The sequence below is a fragment of the Argiope bruennichi genome, chromosome X2, assembly GCF_947563725.1.
Source record: "Argiope bruennichi chromosome X2, qqArgBrue1.1, whole genome shotgun sequence".
Lineage (NCBI taxonomy): Eukaryota > Metazoa > Arthropoda > Arachnida > Araneae > Araneidae > Argiope > Argiope bruennichi.
Genome location: NC_079163.1, coordinates 115421086 through 115443267, shown reverse-complemented (window position 1 = coordinate 115443267; position 22182 = coordinate 115421086). Strand labels below are relative to the sequence as shown.

Below are 22182 nucleotides of genomic sequence, written 5' to 3'. Positions count from 1 at the left end.
ATAAAACGCGATACAAAAAAAAAAATCTTCGGAGAATTTGAAAAATATGATTCTTTTGTATGAATCATTAAGTTTTACATTTTTACATGCATAATATCAATTAATTATTATTATGATTTTTTAAAAAAATTCTAGAACTTATTTGTTTCCTTGTAAATACTTTTAAATGACGAGGAATTATTTCAAAAATTTGAGGTTTTATCATAAAACATGAAGGTTGATTAAACATTTCAATATGATATCATTTTGTTTTTAGATTAGGATTGGAGTTTATTCAATTCAATCAATCTATAGCATAATTATACTTATTATCCTAAATCAAGTAAAAAGTATCATTGAAAATTTGACATGCATTTAGTTTTGAAATTTTGCAATAATTAGTTTTTACAAATAAGTTGAATAAATAATAATTATTTGATGGAAGGATTCAATTAAATTGCTTATTGCGAAGAACGGACTGAGAATTTTGAGGAATCGTCGAAGTATGAAAAATTGAAACAATATTTAAACTCATTGCATTTAACTTGCATGTTTTAAATAAATTTTCAAAATTTGATATTTGATTTTATAGAACGTACTCGTAATGAAAGCTGTTTCCTTTATTTCGGAATAACGCTGAAAATTATCCTAAATTTTATGACATTAAATAAATATCACATACTATTTATCTGATTTTAAACAGAATCGAAAGCTGAAGAATTAATATCCCTTAAATAATTTTAACATTACATTGTCACGATTATCGATTACATATATTTCATAAAAGACTCTTGATGTCCATTACATGATTTTAGCACCACAGTTTTTCGTTGCAGACCACACATACTTCACCCAAGGATAGTAAATCCTCATAAAGTATTATTTTGGAAATATTGAACTGCTTTGAGAATGCAGAAAAAATTCTTTGATATTAATCTTTATTTGATATTAACCTGTCATTTTTCAGTTCAGAACCTTCAAGAGACAGACTTTAAACAGATTTTTAAAAAAAATTCTTTTATTCTTTGTTTTATTTATGACTATGTGATATACCACAGCTTGAACTTTCTAAATTTAACTTTCATCACGAATTAGTGATGATGTCATCCCACATGGCATATTCTTGCGAAACAACAGCATTTAGGTCTTCTAGCCGATTTCCACCGATTTTCAAAATGCATTCAGGAACTTATTTCATCATTGTGAGATCATATTGTATACATTGATTAATTTTAACACATATACTTTTAATTTCATTGTGTAGAATCATAATTATATATCTTAATTCTGCCATACCCTTTTCTTGAAATATGAAGTCTACTGTTTTATTAATAGGCAGAATAGTTGACTCCCACTAGAAGCGATTCATTTAATTTACTCAAAACGACTGAAATAAATTAAATGACTTAAAATTTCCTTTGAATTTACTTTTTATTTTATCTTTTATAACACAATCTTTCTAACTTTTTATTTTATTTAGTCTTTTATAACACAATCTATCCATACCTGTTGAATTTATGGCACTGTGACTTATCACAAGTCTACTTAATATTACAGAAAGCTTTATTTTTTAATTATTTTATATGAGAAAATACACAAATTTATTAAGTGAACTTATGATTTGCAGTTATTCGGAATAGTTGTAAATCTTTCTTAGCAACTAACAGTTTATTTTTTTCATTTTATTGGAAACTGTCCTTTAGTATCTAAATTTTTGTTTATGATTTGAGGATCGTAAATGTTAAATAAAAACAATGTTCGAAATATTGCGCACTCCTTTAAAAAAATTATAAGTTGTAAGGTTTCAACGATAATGAATAAATATGATCACATTTGTCAACACATCGGAAACCAAGACTATGAATTTATTTTCTTAACATAAAAAACTCAATATTAAACTGTTAGTCTGCCAGTCCAAAATTAACCGCGTTTTTCTTCTGAAAACCTATTACGGTTATTGTTCCATTATCTATTAATAATTAGATCTGATTTGTTAGAACTAAAGTATCCTCCGCATATTAACTTCTGTGTCCAAATAAATTTAGGAGAGATTTTCTGGAGATATATTAAAGGTATTGATCCATTATCCACACATTAATGATTGTGTTCGGCTCTTTAGATAAGCCAAACACAATCATCACCATCCTCATAGCGTTAAGGAGTTTTTTTCTTTTGGAAAAATCCGTTGAGACTGTTGTTCCATTATCCATTAGGGATTTTATTTAATTTGTGAGGTTAATATATTGTCCTCAAGTTTCACGGTGAGTTATTAGGTATAAACTTCATAAAATGAAGTTGTGAGTAAATGACGTAATGAGTTTGGTGCAATAAGCATACATTTACCTCATTGCTTGTAAGTACACTACCGATTCATAATTGTACTACAATTACTAAAGTACTAATTAACAATTATCTATCTGAATGTCTCTTATAAAACAGAGCCAAGAAACTTTAATATTTTTAACTATTTTATTGTTATTAAAAAGTAAAAATAAATATTTCTATAAATGATAAAATCTAAGAATTACGTATTGTCTTGTAAATAAATCTGTATATGAATATGTCATTAGGGTTTTTATGCTTTTATCTACAATATGTTTTAATTTGTGAAGAAATTATAAAAAATTAGAATGATTATTTGCTTAGGAATGATTATTTTAATTTTAGATATAAAATATATCAAATTAAATTAATTAATTTTTGTAATAATTCTTGTAACTACTCTTCATTAAAAAAAAAGTACTCTTAATGAAGAATGGTCATCTAAACTTTTCACAACAAAATAAAATAAAATAAATGTAACAGTGGAAACTTGCATTGGTAGATTTGTTAAAATTAGATTATTCTTTGTTAGCATTTTCCTGGATATATGTTTAAAGTAAAAGAGGGTAAAGCATGTTTTAATTTAAAAAGAATTTTTTTTAAATATAGCATTATTTAGTTAGGAATGAACATTTCAATTTCATAATCAGAAAGAAGGCTCTTTTCTTATTAAAATATTAGCAGATTTTTATAACTACATTGCAATGAAATTTTAAGATAATATCTAAAATATTGTTAAGCGTGCATAGATGTAAACTTTATATTTCTATTTTTTATATCGTATGATATTTTTCTTTTTACTCGTGGCATGCTTTCAAATGCTATGAATTCAAAAAATATCATTGAGCATAACTTTGAGTAAGGTATTTAACATAAGTGCAGTAGCGGGAAAAATATTTTCAAGATACAGTCTGTTGCAATGTAATGTAAAAAATAAATATATGCAGCTTTAAAAAAAATATTTGCATAAGTGTTTGGAACTTACATGTTTTCAAAATATCCTCGGACATCTCAAATATTGAGAAAATTCAAAATGTCAGGCACTTTTGTTTGTCTGTTTGCTTCATCGCTAAACGAGTTCGATTAGAGAATTTAATGAACTCTTTTTGCGAAACGTCTCTCGTTAAGGGAGATGTTTTTTTAACATTTTGTTTTGCTCGTTTTGTGAATCACTCGTAATGAGACGTTTCTTTTAGTGAGATTTGACTGCAATTAAATTTATATATTTCAAATTTCGGAGAAAATAAAAATAAAATCAAAATTAGGACTATCTGCCATTCTGATTTCTCTTTTGGATTTACGGTCTAGATTAGTTTGAATTTTACGGCAAATTCACTCTGACTTGAAAATATATATTTCTTCAAGATGTTTTTCCGTATTTCTAACTACCCGGTATGCCCATCATTGATCAAGATTAAAATATTTTCATGTCTTATATTATTAAGAACTAATTTTATATAAAATATTATAGTACACAAAATCTTTTTATCGTCCAAAACACTTTTATCATTATTATTTTATTAAAAATGAGAGCATCCATTGAGTAATCAAGCGATTTTTTAAAAAACCCCAATGGCTAATTTTCTTCACCAGTTATTAACATTTGTTACATAAATACATAAACACTTTAAATTTTGTTTACAAATACTGAAGTATAAGAAAGGTTTTAATAAACTTTTTGATATAACTAATTAAATAATTAATTTTTCTTTAACAAATAACATGAAAATAAATCAAATCAATAGCTGTTTCTGATATAAATTGTTAATCATCTTTTTAAAAAAAAAAAAAAAAAAAAAAAAAAAAAAAAACTTTTTTTATCGTTCTTTCAGAATTTTAAAAATAAAGGTAAAGTTGGAGGTAACGGAGTATCTATATATTTCATAGTCATTGACTTCGAATAGTCTACCTCAATTCAATTATTTATAAAATGTTTAAAAATAATCAAAAATGAAGGAGATGTTTAACTAGACAGCACAGTCAAATGTCCAGTAATGACATTTACTGGACATTTACGATGAATTCAAGCCAGATCGAACAAAATTAATGTTAATAGCAACAAAATATTTTTAAATCATTGTTTCAATTAGAAATTTATAGATATCATTCATGCAAAAGCCATCATTAACTAGTTATCAAATAATCATTTTATTCTAACTTCCCATTTTGAATTCGCACGAAAGCTATTTTGTGATGTATTATATAATTTCCAACTGTCAGATGACAAGGGCGATGCCTGAGTCGGCAGCCACTCACTCCAAGCCCCAGCCCGAACATCTTCGAATCTCCGCTACATTTCCAGTCTTGTCCCTACAGCTGTTCACTGCAACCAATATAAAATATACTAAAGTGTAAATTACCTGCCGGATCTCGTTTAAAGATATTTGCCATGTAATTAAATATGCAATTAAAACTTATAAGCTATTCAGTAAAAGAGGAGTTTTGTCTATAATAAATTAGTGCGGATAACAATGCTATATTAAACGTCAGGGGGCAAAATCAAATTTTCTCAGGAAGATGTAATTTTTTACTAAAACTTGATTTACAATTTTAAATATGTACCGTTTTATTTATATCAAAATTGATAAAAAAGCAAATAAATATCCAGCTTAATATGAATCGCATAAATTTTAAATGTAGGCTTATAGCGTTTAATATCCTGGCTTGCTTTGCAAAAGAAAATAATCATGAAAAAAATAATAATAATTCTAAATTTTCTTGCAAGTAGCAGTTTGCATTGATGAGTTCCTTAAAGACTACTAAAAAAAAAAAAGAAAGAAAGAAAACCGCCTAACAAAAGACGTTTTATAATTGTGGGGAGAAGCTATCTTCCCCTGTTTAAACTCGCCAATATATATGGATATAAATGATGAATTGCAATTAATGTCAGTCAAGATTGGTCTACGACCAGTTATTGCCGGCACTCGTAGTTTATAGCTCACGTTTTCTTACAATAGATTTCCTAACAATTCGCCTCACGAAGCTAGAACATAAACCATAGATCGGGTGATAGACATCAGTTTCCGCAATAAATAACGAATGTAGTGATGTTTATCTAATTGGTGGTTCAAGATCAGGGAGCTTCGATTCCACTCATGCATATAATTACGGCGATTTGTTTTAACTGCCCTTATAAACACGAACTTCTATTAAATGACTAATCAAAATGTAGCTCCTGGGCTTCATCTTACGGAATACTCATTAATCTATGCTGTTTAAAATGGAAATTACATGCAGTGTAGAAAAATGTTCACTGGTTATTGATAATTTAAATGCAACTTATCTCAAGCAAGAACAGATCCGTAATGCTTTGCGTGTAAGCAATTATGGCATAAAAAAATAAAAGAGTCTCAACATAGTAAGTTTGTTTTATTATAAGGAGACATATTAACCAGTAGGTTTTATAGTTTTTACTTAAGAGTTATAGCTAATTCTATATTAGACGTAATCATATTTTTTACAAATTGCAAATCGGCCAAACCTTATAACAATTTTATAATCATTCACGTCTCATAAAAATTATATGCTTTAGAAATGAAATTAAGTTGACAACTTATTACAATGATGCCATTTGTTTAAATAAAACATTCCAGAATGTATCATACGTGTATCTTGATTTTTTTTCTGTTAAAAGAAAAAAAAGATGTCGTTGTTTCTATGAGATTAATGAAGGCAATTCTTGTGACGTCAAAGTCTCATAGCAAACATAACTATGTTATCTTAAGTAATGCAATGATATTACTTCTATTTCCCTTTGCAATAAATTCAAAAATTAAATTTTTTCGACGTGCATCCTCCGAGCATGAACTGAGAAAGATTTTTTTTTTTCAATTTCAAGAAGCAATGGACTTTATCTGATGAACTTATCCACCATTTTCTATTGTAATTGTGGCAAAGAAAGATTGTTCTTGTAATAAACCATTCATATTTTTTTAGGATGCGTCTTGATTTCTTTTTGTGTTATCTAAGTTATATTTTTGCTTCTTATTTACATAATATTTTTACTTCTTATCAACTGAATATTTTTGATATCTCTAGTTAAAATGCTGAAGCATTTTTTTAAACCAACAATAGTATGATTGGTCCTGTGATAACCTCAACCATATTCATTTTCTTATATCAACCGGAACTATATATATATATATATATATATATATATATATATATATATATATATGTTTTTAAAGTTTAATGCTTATTAGATATTTTATTTAATTATATTTACTTTGTATTCATACAAAGTCTTCCTAAAGTCTCTGCACTACGCATTATCTTTAACCAAATAAACAAGCTATATATTACATTGATTAATTAATTACATAATGCATTTGCGTGTGGATTAATAAGTTTCAAGACATGTCAGATCTTTTACGTTTTGTGAATTTTCTACTTATTTGAATTTTATTTTTTTTAATTTTAAAGTGCTTTAATAAAATTAAAAACTCAAAGGCATAATTGAATCTTGAATGAATGTAAGGCATCATCTCTCCTAAATATATATCATTTACAAGAACTATGCAATCAGTTTCTGTGTCCAATACATTTTGAAACTATATACTAATGAACTATTTATTATGTGGGGTTTATTTTTTGTCCTTTTACACTTTAAAATTTATAAAATACTTAACATATGATGCAAAGTTCTGTGAATATTTTTTTAATATCGGAAAAGATTATTTTTAGCTCCTTGACTTAAAAATAGCATAGTACACTTTCCTGTATACACTTCTAAAAGTCAATGTTATTTTATGAGTTCTTATACATAAAAGTCAAGATAAATATGATTTGAGGTAAGGTAAGAAATGTATTTTAAATTTTAAAGAAAATAACTGTTTATTTTTATCATTGTAAAACACAAAACCTTTCCTACTCACTACTTCAAGTATTCAATCCAAGTAGATAAACAAAAAAGTTCATAGGAGTATTAATCACTATATGTTGAAAGATATTTATTTAAAGATAAAAAATTTCTAAAAGAGATTAAAATCAAATTTATTTTCGGAATTGGATTTTGCTTGATGCTATTTAAGAATCTGACATATCCGCGTGAATTCAATATTTCCGCGATATCACATGGGATCCGGAACCATATTTTTAGAATTCTTTGTTAGACAGAAGTTGCGCGAATTTTCTAATTTATTTTCGGCAGCAAATCAGTTATAAAAATGATGGCATGACCAGAAATTCTGCATTAGACAGTCGTTGCATGAAGTAGTCAAGATGGTTGTCGGTAACGACCCCCTCAGAAAACGCACACTTAAACAGACATTCCGAAAGTTAATGACAGAGATGAAAACAAAAAATATAAAGAATGGAATGGACATAGTTCGTTTCTTAAAATATTCGTAACTTAAGAACCTTTTTTCCTCTTTTTACTTCTTTATATAAACAGTATTACAATTGTCAAATAAGTTCGACTTAAAAAAATTAACTTCTAGATTTTGATGAACCTCCAAGTTTTAGACCTCGCTGAATCCCTTTTTTCAGTTATATCTCTATCAACCTGTCTGTCTGGCGGGAAATTTGTTTATCTGTGTACATGTAAACAAACAGGATAACTCAAAAATAGGCCGGAATAATTAGATAAAAGTTAGTTTGTGATTTTATCAGTAGATCAGTGTTAACGTCTGAAACAAATCCATCAATCGGTTGACTGTCTGTCAGTTTATATATTCGCATATATGTGAGCGTAATAACGAAAAATTGTATTGAATTATACAATGAAATATGACATGTAATCAACAGTGAAATATTTTTCAAAACAGGGCAATCTTTATCCATCAATGGGTTGATTTGTCTGTCAGTTTGTATATTTGCATATATGTGAACGCAATAACCAAAAATTGTAATGAATTAGGTAATAAAATATGACATACAACCCCTCGGGAGAAAGGAAGAAGACCAAAATGCAAGTTCAGTTTTTTTCATTATATTATGAAAGACAAAACCTACCACATTTTGTCAGTAAGCGGAAAAAATCGTGGGCAGAATTTTGAATCTTTAGAACAACAAAAAAAAATCTAAGCTATCTGCTGTCCGATCAGTTGAATATTTGAACGAAATAATAACCCGCATATTTTAAATTTTTCATCGTCTTTTTACCACTTGCAATGAATGTTTGATTCCTTATAGCAATCACAAGAGAAGATCTAAATCGTATCTAAAAGAGAAATATTATGAAAACAAAAACTTTGGTCATTGTACGGTTTATTGCCCAGTAACTCATTTTCCACAATTTGTTATATCTTAGAATTCACGGCAACCTGAAAGATATTATCAGTAAATGAAACAGATGCATATAAAATTGTATCATTTATATCTAGCCTTAGCCAACCGTAAAGGGCTATTTCATGATAACGCTTGATTAAGCATTCCACGTTTTACTATAAGAATGATGTAAGTTAGGAAACGTTTTTACACGTGCATTATTCTCGAGATATAACAATAGGAATTTTAAACTTTTATGTTCAAATGAAGCCGAAATTCATAATTCATAAATTCTGGAGATAAACCATTTTTCCAATGGTTTATCTCCAGAACATTAGGACTCCTTCTAGTAAGAGCAGGACAAATTTTTTTTTAACACATAAAGGTAAAAAAGTACTATCGATACTTTCTTGACTTCTTCCATATTTGTAAACGTAGAATCTTCACTTATTTCCCGATGTTCTGAAAGCTTGAAATTCCGTACACTAGCACGTTCTCGATGGCAATATGTTGTTTAAATATTCTCAGACTTTTATTATCTATTAGTCTATCAATTTTGATTCCATACAGGTTCATACCAACTGATATTGAGTTCGAGAAAAAAATAATTTCAAGGTTCTATATTATTTGCAATTGTAAATTATAAACTAAAACCAAAAAATTAAAAAAAAAAAACTTTAAAAAATATTATAATAATAAAGGTGTGTATTTGAAAATGTTTTATTGCATTTTTAACTAATGAATAAAATTTTAAAATTCGTATGTGTTTTTAAATAAATCTATGTATGAAAGCTCTTTTTATTTGCAGATAATTCTCACTCAAACTAACTGTGCATATATTAATTGCATATTGATTTGATTGAACCAGTTCAAACAACTTTTTTAAAAAATGACTCTAAATCCCAAATTATTTTGTTGTGTATTCGTTGTAAGCAAAATTGAAAGTAAATACTTTCAAAATGTGATGTTGTTGTCAAAAAAAAATTGCACATAAAGCACTGTCTCAGAAAACATCGGTATTCATATTTAATAGCACTTGAAAAATTTGAGATTAATAGGATCAGAATAAAAATTCGATTAATCTAGAAAATCGAAAAAGTCAACAATGGCAGTAAAGATTCACATTTATTATTTTTAAGTTTTTATAAGCAGTAAATAATTTTAATAAATAAAGTGAGAATAATTGTAATATTAGAAAATGCAGTTGCTTTAAGAATAATAAATTAAACAAATAAATATCTAATTATTATAAATACTCAATATAAAGCACTTTGAATGCAGAATAAGAGCAAAAAACAAACAAACCTTCAAAATAAATAGCATAATTCACATCTAACATGTTCAAAGCTTTAAAAAAAGAATTATTTTTGTTGTTGTGGAATACTGTGCCTAGTAAAATGAAACACGGAGAGCTCAATGAACGAAAGTATTGAACCAACAAAAAATATTCATAAATAAAAACCATTTTCACAAATTTTTAGTATTGACTTTAAATTAATCCAGATAAATTTGTTTTATAAACGATATTTTAATTTCATTTTTATAATAAAGTCAAGGTACCAGAGAAAATATTAAATTACCGATGTATTAAAATTAAAAATACTATAATTCGCTAAGTTACTCTAAATTAATCAGAAACTTATTATCTTTGTATCTGATTCCAGATCTGTATCTAAATTAATTGTAAATTTCATAAAATCTGCCCGAACAGTTTTGAAATAATTTTCAATATACAATTAATCAATTTATTATATATTTAAAATTATTCAAAAACTGAATCTTGAAGTGAAAATAGCTATTCGGTGATTGATAATTTCGTATATTCTTTGTGAATCAATCATAATTCGCTCTTTTGGCGGAAACAATTTTGGGAATCAATCTTATAATTTGGTACCTGAACAAAGTCAAAAGTTCCAGTAACTGACTAAAAATAATTTAATTGCGATTTTTTTTAGATTATGCAGTCTACGATGTCGTGGTCTCAACTTCGAGGTCAGAGTTCCAATTTTGAAGCTTGACTCCACTTAAGATTAATCATGTGTTTAAGTTTGGTTCATTTTATATCTGACGTCGAGGTTAAACAGTTCTGCCGCTGAGGTGGGGTGGAAATTTAAAAACACGAAGGGGCCTGTTGAAGTATATTCATCGTTATCTATTCTCGGATCAAAACTGGATTTCGTTCCAAAATATTTCAAAACGGGACATCAATATAACTAAATTATCAGGTTTATAAAGAATAATAGCTTCTAAGACTTCTAATAACTTCTAATTTCTTCTAAGAATAACTTAGAAGAAATTAATTACTCTTAGACTAGCAAACCATGTACCTTTAATCCTATATGGGTAACAACTTTTATATGAAAAAAAGATATATGTAATACACTCTTAATTCAATAAAATCTCTTTATTTTTATGTTTATATTTAATATCAATAGCTTGAATTTCCTATTTTACTTCATTTACATTAATGTACCCTGTTCTATCAATCAAATTCACTGACATATGATGTTAGATGTTTTAATTTCTACCTTCGATTATTTGAGACTTTATTGTATTGCTTCGTATATTTTATTAATATGCAGGCGGTCATAAAATAAATTTGGCGTCATACAAGCTACTAGAATTTGTTACGATCAACGAAAGCAAATGAAATTTCAGAAATAAGTATTTCAAAATATGCCCGTGAGTGTAAGAAGTATAAAAAAAGGACTCTCATAGTTGTTTTTACATATGCAAAATTTTGAAAATCTATATACAACATCCATTTTTATGTATTCTAAAATAAAAGACCGTAAATGGCGTTGAAATGTACTTGCCTCAAAACTTGATTCTAAGAAAGGCAAAAAAAAAAAAAAAAAAAAAAAAAAACATTATTATTCGTTTTACAAATGCTTCATGTTTTACCTTCAAACTAGATTATATATAGCATGTAGAAAATGGTCAGGCATGAAGAATGGAGAAGCATGGCAAGAGGAAATGATCCTTCTGATGATATCTTTTAAACCAGATATAGTTACGATGGATTATGTACAACCAACAATGTATGCTTCATTACTGTCCACGGCATCCCTTCAAAGTAATTTTGACCACAAAGGCATTCGTGGAACTAATTAAAATGTTTTATTTTGTGTCGTTTCTCTTTTCTGTCATCCTTTTTACTTTTTTTTTTTTTTTTCGTGCTCCAAGTGCCGTTCCAATGCCATTCAGGTTCTTTTTTTACTGCTCCTATCAATAAACAATGCATAAAAGTGAGAGTCACCCCTGAATTTTTCGAAATTCTGGCGGTGTAAATGTAATCATTCTCGGCTTTTGTCCTTCTGTCCACATTCGAGCGCATACTTTGAGACACGCTTTTATCGAATTTCATTTGCATTAGTTGATCGTTACGTCCCAAGGTCGCTGAAAACACGTATATAGAGAGAGTTATTTTAGAATCACTCTATATTTTAACATTTTTATAGATGAAATAACTTACATATAAACATGCAACCCACTTAAAGTCATTTTAGGACATATTTAATAAAATTATCTTTTGGTGGATAATGATCTTAAAAGCATACTGATCCACACTATTATTTCAATAACTGATTATTAAACAACAAACAGCTTTCAACGTTTTCAGTATGATTTATGCAATGTCTTTATTATTTTTTTTCATATCTATACAAAAAATCTCTTCATAATGCAAAGCAAAAAGTTCTGTTATTAATTTAGATCTCTTTAGAACTGATAAACTAACGAATTATTTTGAAATGTTGACGATTTTCTATAGTGAAATACTTTGTTTTTACAGGATCGTCATGCTTATAAAAATGCAATGCCAGTACTGGATGATCAACAAGATTGGCAACTCTTGCATGGTTATGAAAACGACACTCATACTGTTCTTCAATTTAGTAGGAAAATTGATACTTGTGACGAGCAAGATTTAGCTATAACGGTGAGAAAATTTGAGTTCATTTAAAATTTCAGAGAGTATGATTTCAGTCAGAATGTATGTAGCATGTTGAATTTGGTAATAATCATATTATTTTGCTCAAAATATGGAAGTGTGATTATCTATACTACTCTACTAACAAAGAAGTGTGTGTGTGTGTGTGTGTGTGTGTGTGTGTGTGTGTGTGTGTGTGTGTGTGTGTGTGTGTGTGTGTGTGTGTGTGTGTGTGTGTGTGTATGCGTGCGTGATATGATTTGATTTCATAATATTTTTGGATATATGATCAATATATCCAAAAAATATTATCTGCTTGAATCAGCAGAAGAAAGTTTTCCAAAAATAAATTGATCAATCGAAAAATTCTTCTTGAAAGTTAAATCTTTTTCGAATCTCTAATTAAAAAATACCTTTCTCTTTGGAATTCCCGCCTTAGCCCTTAACTCATTCATGTGGATTTCTTGGAAAAATACTGAAGTATAAGTTCCTAAACCATTGTATATACCACCAGCTATATATGTCACTAGTTCAAAAAAAAATATTTAATTTGATTCTACTCCTTTTGAGACTAGATAAGTATTATAATCATCAAACTTTCTCTAACAATTTGTGAACGTTGAACTAGTTTTCGTATAATTTCTCATAGATAAAATCTTTCTTCAAGAATTCTTGCATTCTTTAAATTATCTTTCTATAAACGTATAATTTTTTTTATCTCTGATAATATGAAATATTTTCTTGAAAGGAAACTTAAAAAAATTAACTACAATATAAAGAAGAAAATATAAAATTTATAATATCTAAATTTATTTTGGGTAGAAATTTTTCAAGGTGGCATATCATGCAGATTCTTTTATATATATATATATATAATGATACTTTAAAATCTTAATTTAATCTAAATTAATTTCCAAAGCTTTATCTTAATTTAGCCCATAGTAATTTCATTCTCTTATTTCCTGATCCAATTCCACTTTCTCTACTTAATTAACTCAAAAGAAGCTTTATAAAATTGCTGAATTGGCTAAACGCCAACACTATCACACGCTCTGCGTGAAGTTATAAAATACCGCTGACTTGACATATTCTTCGAAAAGATCTCTGTGTTTCCCTTGCTTTTTGATTGACACGCCATGGAAATCCCAATTAAAACATCACACTATATAAGACAGGGATAATTTGTTTCTCCCTCTTTTTACACCACTTCTTGACTAATCTGTTGCAGTGAGCGGACGTGCTTGTCCGCGCCGCACACATGCCTGCCTGCTTCCCGGGAGAGAAAATAAAGCGAACCTTAAAACTTCAAAGAGTCTTTCTGTCTTCGAAACTGCATTCTGCTTCAAACAAAATAATGCTTATATATATATATATATATATATATATATATATATATATATATATATATATATATATATATATATATATATATATATATATATATATATATATATATATATATATATATATATATATATATATATAATATTGAAAAAAATACAACATTTAAAAAAATACAACATTTAAAAAAAAAGTCGTATATAGAATAGTCATTACTTTGTTGATTTTTACTGTGAAATTAAGAGGAAATATAAATCTGGTTTTCGATATTACTGTCAGCGCATTCGAGTCATGATAACTAGAGAGTAACGCGGAGTAACTTAAACGTTAAGAATATGAAGCAAAAAGAGGACAAAAAACCCGGTTCGTGGCGTCTTAGATGTTCGGAAAGGAAACTTCCCATTCTTGGGGAGCACCGCAGGAACTATATTAAAGAATTGCTTGGGCAGCAATTTAAATTAGTTGAAGTTACCATTGCGACATACCGAGAGTAAATGGGAAACCACTGCAACTTATTAAGTTAAAATGTTTTTAAATTTGAATTTAAGTTGGGAAGAAATAATTTTATGAACGCAGTTGTTCTGTTTCTCTTAACTCTAAAACTATTCCTTGATAAAATAGAAGATTAACGCATCATACCTCAGATAGTTCCTTTTCAATGATTTAGTTGGTTAGATTCATATGGCGGAAGCAACAATTTACATGTTGAAAAGGCTTGCTATTTTCAAAACGTTTCAAATATTATATAATTCGCAATACGCATTCTTTTCTTTATTGAAAATCTCAAAGCAAGACGGCCTCTGTAAACAGGATGAGTTCCTTAAAATTTTACATTATGTTTTTAGTTCGCATTCCATTATTTTGTAACTGCTGTTGACATCTTAAAGCTTTGTCTGTTTTACTGTAATTTTTTAATTTCTACTTAAGTCACACTATTCAACTATGAATTTTTTAATGATTTGTTTTCTTTTTGCATTATATAGATATTCGAGTGCGATTTAGTATACTAGTAGTAACAGAGTTATCAAAAGAATTGATATGTTTCTATTGCATGAAAGGATTCAACGTTTTTTAAAATTCATCTTAGTGAATAGGGAATCTCTAATTTATACTTAAGTCACAATACTCAACTCTTCCTTTAAGGTTCAGGAAGACAAAAGATCATAAAATTCAAATAAATCTTATTTATTAAGATAGCAGGTAAAATATGAGTGTTTAAGAATTCATTCACGTTCAAGTTACCAATGGAAGGCTTTAAGAGCTACCCTGATAGTTGAGTGATCGTGAAGTATAATGTCGCTTCTAGGATCTAAAGGTATTCCACTAATTTACATGAAATAAGATTGATAAAAAAATTAATATCTCCTTTTTTGCATATAACACAAGAGCGTCCGGGATTTCGATTACCCTTAAACGTCCGCCGGTATCGTTTCGACACCGTGATATAAAATATATAAAATAATTGTAATAACTAAATAATTGCAGGACTTCTGCTCAGTTGGGTTTAGTTTTAAGACTTTTTAATATTATTTCATGTAATTATCATATATTTTGACCCTTTATATCATAAAAACCTGTAACAAAACAAATTACTTAATCTTGTAAAATGAAATAAAACAATAATATTCATAAATATTAGTATAATGAGCAAAATCATAATTAATAATCATAAGTTTTTTAATCATTATTTATCGTTTTTATGCGTAATTTTTTGTACAACCTCGTTTGCAATGGATACAGTGATATTCAATTTTTCCCAATACCAAGCGATAAATAATCCAAGAGTTGATTGCTGTAAGGTCGCATTTCGTGCCGCAAATCTGCCAGAAACATTACCATTATGCGGTATCCATTCTGTGCCATCCCTAGCGACATATATTGTATATCAGAATATTATCAATTTCATCTGCACTTTCTTCAGATTTTTCGTAGTCACTTCCACGCAATCTTATGTCTTCATCGGAATTTAAATTAGAACAAGACAGCTCACCACCATCCGATTCATTCTCAGAAAGCTCTCGCAACAAATTAGCAATTTCATCAGGGCTAAGACTTTTTTTACGGGCCATCGTTTCAGGAAGTCTGCTCTGCAAAAGGTTCGAAAATCGAATGAAATTTTTTTTAATGAACAGATAAGCAAATGCTGTGTAACGAAACACTTAGACACAACATTTTTAGAATAATTGATTCATTTCCGCTGTGAACACAATAACACTGTATTCGAGGTCTACCAAATGCGCGATAGTACTTTGGGAAATTTGTTTTACTTAAGTGAACTATCGTTTGTTGAACTACAGCTATTTATAATGATAAACTGCCTTGGTGTCGAAAGGACATTCTACGTATGTTTAGCTGTAAAATCTTTCCTAATTAACCTAAAACCACAAAACTTTTTCTGTGTAATCGCCATGAAAAAGGATTAAAAGTCACGAAAAATTTTCAAATTCACTGCTAAATGCGGAAAGGAGAACAAACTAAACCGACTCCTGTGTCCAAACGACACTGATGGACGTTCTAATGATAAAAGTTCTCCAAAATATAAAACAATGAGTTTCTTGAAACTTTGAGAACTTAAACGCTTGAAATATGTTTTCGATTTTCCTACAGAGGAGCTCTTAGAAAATTAAGTGAGATGTTATTTTGAAAAAGATATATTTAATCTCAGATGTTTATAAAGATTGCATGCTCATGTTTCTATGCTTAAGACATAAATAAGAATAGAAGCTTATAATTTCAGACATTAAATCAATGCAAATTTATAACGTATTATTTTTAATAAATTATCTTATTATTAAATTATTTAAAGAATCTATTTAAAAAATTTCATTCGAAAGAAAATGGAAAAAAAATTAAACTTGAGTGCATTTTATTACTTTATGAATTTTGCAGTTGTTTATAATAACAAAATTTTTTCTTGTTATATTATCTTACATTTGACTTTTTGCCCTCTTAGGATTATTCAACATAAATAACGAATAAATAGTTTTCATTTGAGTAATATTATATATATATATATGAAAACTGCCTAGTAGAAAGTTTAAAACTTCAATCTAATTTTGAAGGAATTCTTTTGCAAATTCAGTTTTTTTTAATTGAAAATCAAATTTATAATATATCTCGCATACTTCTAAAGTTTTCGTACTTTTTTAAATCTTCTAGAATGAGCCCATAATTACCTAATCTCATTTTAATAAATTTTAAATAAACCCACTTTTTAAGTTCCGTACTTATGAAATTAATATTATACATTACAAGAAAATCAGAAATAAAAATTTTTATTTAAAATTTTCTGAATCTTTTCCAAAATAAGCAAATGGAAAATATTTAATATTTTTGAAGGCCTTTAATATTCTTTAAAAGTATTTAATATTCTTGAAAGTCTTGAATTCTCTAAATAAATAAATATCAAATGAGGTAGTAAACGAATCTATTTTTTATGTTGGTATTTCAACAATATCTCTGTCGCTCGTCTTCTGCCCATAAAAGTTACCTAAGCGATGATCAAGATCAAAGTAAAAGCGCTTAGATCCTCATAGTTTCACATCAAACTGTATTATTAAAAAAAAAAAAAATATGTCGGTGAAAGAAGTAAACGGTCCATTACAGGGTTTTAGAGGTAGTTCCCTCCTCTCCTTTTTTTTATGCGAAGTGTGTCTCTAAAACCCTGTAATGGACCGTTTACTTCTTTCACCGACATATTTTTTTTTTTTTTAATAACACAGTTTGATGTGAAACTATGAGGATCTAAGCGCTTTTACTTTGATCTTGATCATCGCTTAGGTAACTTTTATGGGCAGAAGACGAGCGACAGAGATATTGTTGAAATACCAACATAAAAAATAGATTCGTTTACTACCTCATTTGATATTTATTTATTTAGAGAATTCAAGACTTTCAAGAATATTAAATACTTTTAAAGAATATTAAAGGCCTTCAAAAATATTAAATATTTTCCATTTGCTTATTTTGGAAAAGATTCAGAAAATTTTAAATAAAAAGTTTTATTTCTGATTTTCTTGTAATGTATAATATTAATTTCATAAAACGACAAAGAAAAGAGAGTAATTCGTCAAAAGTGGAAGGAGAAAAGCTTCTTTTTTGTGTTTTTGTCTCCATATGTTTATAACGTATTTCTGATTGGATTCAAGCCGCTACCCAAAAATGTAATCGAAAAATGTATAATGTTATGCCTTTACAATTTTGCAGAAGATGCATCACATGCAAGGTGTCTCAAATTGTTATTAGTAGTTGAATGAAAATTAAGAAGATGGCAGAGATATTCACACTTTTTTGGAAAATGAGTTACCACCTAAATGTGTTTTTATATTTCCAGTATATTAAGACAGACAAGTATATACAATCTGGACTTTTCTGACTATTGTGTCATAGCTCATGCGTAGGTTCTAGGAATTTCGCTCATACTCTTTTAGTTGATTTTGGTACTACCCTTAAACATCAAAATGGCTTTCACCGGCCGCTGTTCATTTCATCTTATTCACATTAGATTTTTATTATAAATATGATTCATTTAAAACATCGTGACTAAAAATGGCTTTTGCGCCCTAAAATTCAAACCAAGCCCTTTAAACTGAAATAACTTCAAAAGGAATTCTTTAATTAAATATAACACCAGATCAAATGTTTCGAACAAAGATAGCTCATGCGTAGGAATTGTGGAATTGCAACATCCCCAATATTTTTTTTGTACAAATATAATCACTAATTTATTTAATTTTACGAATATTTACATCTATCAACAATTTAACAGCATTTTGTTTACAGCTTTCAATATTCGGAGAAATACAATAAAAAAGAGTACACCTTTCTTACCAGACAGAAAACTTTCATAAACTTTCTACTGCTGCGCAAGTGTAGAAAAGAAGCGCATGCTTCCGATCCACAGTTCTTGCTGTGAGAAAGATAGTCTGCGGGAAGAGTAAGTAATCTTGCCGCTGTGCAAGCGCAGGAACAAAGCGCATTCATTCCACACCGTCGTTCGTGAAAAAAGGCAGGTACCGTCCCGAAAACAGCACTTTCATCTCCAGAAATAATAGAAGCGAAGTTTAAAAAATATTTCTGCTGATAGGAAAAAAGTTTTCGAGAACCTGAAATTTGAATATAAATTTAAAAAAAAAATAAGGATAATTATTGATAAACAAATTTTAAAAATTCCATATTATAGAGTTTTTTGTAAATAAATAGGAAAGTAAACTTTTCACATGTATATTTATATAAATCTTGAAGTTTCAGAATTTTTTATTTCTCGGCCTCCCTTCTTTCTATCTGTGAGTAAGGAATGAAAGAAAATTAATCTAAAAACTTTTGAGGTTTAATTTTTAATTAAAATTAATTAAAAAGTAGTTATTTCTTCGTTAAAATTTATATTCACCAAGATAAAAGTCTTGTTATTTTTATTAACTAATAATTATATTATTAAAAATGAATTAGAAAAGGCAAATTTGAAGTTATGTCGAAAGATATTGCGTAATGGCGGATATATCACAACCCTCCCCTACGCATACATGCTTAACAGACACGAGCCGCCTCTGATTAAAAAGTCATGTAATTGGTTTTTAAAAATTTAAATGCTTGAAACAGATTATTAATTTTAGTTAACATTAAGGTTGATGTCAGATAATTTTGATGTCTTGCTAAACAAAATATGCGATTTACATTTAATGATACCAGTATTTTAAAGACATTTTAGTAGAAAACTTATTAATTGTGGCAAACTTTCATATCTTTCAGAATGACACAATCCGAGTAATTTATGCCTTTCACGATGCCGATTACTTATCGGATGAAATGTTCCTTTATCACGGGAAGGAGAGGAGAGGAGCGAAAAGTCTTATTCTTCTCCAGCCTGTCACCAAAAAAAATCAATTGCCGAACGATGTCAAGATCTGGAATATACGACTACCAAATGTAAGTGATTTTTTTTTCAAATGCCACGTCCTTTTCTGTTATTGTAATTTATTACTTCTTTTATTATAACTTGCCAAGACCATAAGCCAAGAGCCCGAGATAACGGGGAAACGTGCAGTCTCTCTGGGTGAGAGCATCTAGGTATTTTTTGAAAAAAGAAGTCTGATTTGCTCCAATATACGAAGCGTATTTTCTTTATAGAGAACTTTCAAAGAGAAATGGTGTTTCACTTGGAGGTACAGCAGGAAATCTTCCAAAAGTCAGCCTGGCCACTGCGAATTGTACTTGCTAAAACACGCGTAGAGTTACTTCTACAACTTTTTAAATAATGCTGGCATAGAGCGTAGTATGGAGATAAAGCTAAAACCTTTCCCGATTTATAATTCTTAGCCAAAGACGTGTTAACCCGTTAGACCAGTGGTACACTTGCATAACCTTATTTAATCAAAAAATAATGCGTAATATTTTCATAATATTGCTCACTGTTTGCAATCTTTTACAATGTCGGGAAAATATCATAAGAGCAATGCAGAGTATCGTGTGTTACTTCCGAAGTCTTTTAATATTCGTATTCTGTTGATAGAGCAAAATTACTATTTAATCCTGAATTTTCAAACATAGACATGACAAGAATCGCTATCTTATTATGAAGGAGGCATCTAATTCAATAAAAAATATAAATCCTTCAAAATTTATATTAATAAATATTTGTCTATGTATAGAGGGTAGCACAAAATGCATGGGTAAATCATAAAAAAAAAAGGTAGACTAAGAACGCAATAGCAAATATATTTTGTATTTGTTATTGCGCTCTTAGTTTAATATATGGGCACAAATGTCCTATTGAAACTGAAATACAAGAAATAGGCATGAAATGAAGCATAAATTGTTTCTTTACTGCATCGCTGGAAAATGTTTCTTCCATATAAGACTTTCTACAATTACTAAATATTGGATCCACCAACAGTAATACAAGCTTGAAAAGCTCGTTAGAAGTCATGGCGTGCATTTGTGGGTGGATTTTATTGAAATCGCTGCCGTTCGGATATTCGTCGATGAAGCACTTTTGGCATCTTTGAAATTGTACAACAATCACTCCATCAATGCTATTAAACATGCTTGTATTACTATTGTTGAATTCAATTTTGGAAAATTATTGTAAAAACTAACATGAAGAAACGCTTATTAACGATGGTGTTAGCAAGTAATTGTAGTGAGCTCTGTGTAATATTGTAAATATTGAATACCCTCAGATGTAATAACCTAGAATAAATATATATTTACACCCTTTAAATAAGATTATTAGTTGTTGCATCCCCCAAGTATGAGCTTATTGTGTTTAGGAATCAGGCACAGAATATCTAACAGTTGCATACCCGCTGGACATACTTCTGAGAAGTTTCTCACAGAATTAGTCTGGGAATTCAGTATTGGGAAATCAGTTGTCGAAATATCCGGAATAATCCCAAAATTTCCTCTCCCACAACTAGTGAGTTACCAACTACGATACCTCCAGCATCCATTTTCGTATTTCTGGAAAACATAAAAAGTAATTGCTATGTTTATTCCACTAGCGAGATCTGCTGGATGAATACATAATATTATTTTGACGCATATTTTTTGTCTTTGTGCCCCATAGCATCACTTATGCCCATATATTCCTATATAAAATTAGAGGCGGAGTTTTCCCCGAACTTTATCGCATATTTTCTAATTAAAATGCTATGCTCCTGCTCTCCGCATAAAAACTGAGAAATTTGAGCAAGACTATGAATGGCACGAGTGCTCAGATTTTGATTTTTAGATCGCCTTTATGAGCGTTTTATGCTTCGTAACATTGAAAAGAAAATCAAAGTAAGCATTTTGGAGGCCTTTTTTTACTAATAACTGAAATTGAAATTTGACATAGAACTACAATTTTTAGTAACGAAATCAAATATCAAATTCCATTTGCCTAGACTTAAGTTTATAAGTTATCCCATTTACATGCATGAAAATGAACAAATCGACAGACAACCAATCAACACATTGAAAGATTTGGCTCAAATATATCAAATACTTCTTTAAACTACTACACAGCTCAAAATTTTATTTATCCATCTCTTTGCTTTTTTTTCGCTATCGTATCTACTTGCATTCGGATAGGCAGACTGGCAAACTTCCTCTTAAGAGATACTGTTAAAAATTTTATAGAAATCTACAAATCTGGTGTAAAGACCACGTGCAAAATTTCATCCATTTAGCTCAAAGCATTTTTGAATTAATTTGTTCATAGACGGACAGATGCAATTTTTAAAAAAACGTGTTTTCGTACTCAGGGAAATCTGAAACATAACGATTCGTCAAAAGTTTGACTCCGACTTATTCCGATTATGACTCCGACTATTTCCGACTTATTCCGATTCACATTTCAAAATTGACATACCTCTATTCTTAATTTTATTTATATATAATGATTGGTTCATGGAAACCCATCA

General features: G+C 28.8%; 1 protein-coding gene across 1 annotated transcript in view; it reads left to right on the top strand.

Moving 5' to 3' along the window:
- The window catches only part of LOC129961104 (DBH-like monooxygenase protein 1 homolog), a 62945-nt gene that overhangs the window by 6218 nt on the left and 34545 nt on the right, over positions 1 to 22182 (top strand). Inside the window, exons 2-3 of the mRNA XM_056074934.1 lie at positions 12302 to 12448; positions 19529 to 19705. Coding sequence (XP_055930909.1) covers positions 12302 to 12448; positions 19529 to 19705 — 324 coding nt within the window. The remainder of the gene's footprint in view (positions 1 to 12301; positions 12449 to 19528; positions 19706 to 22182) is intronic.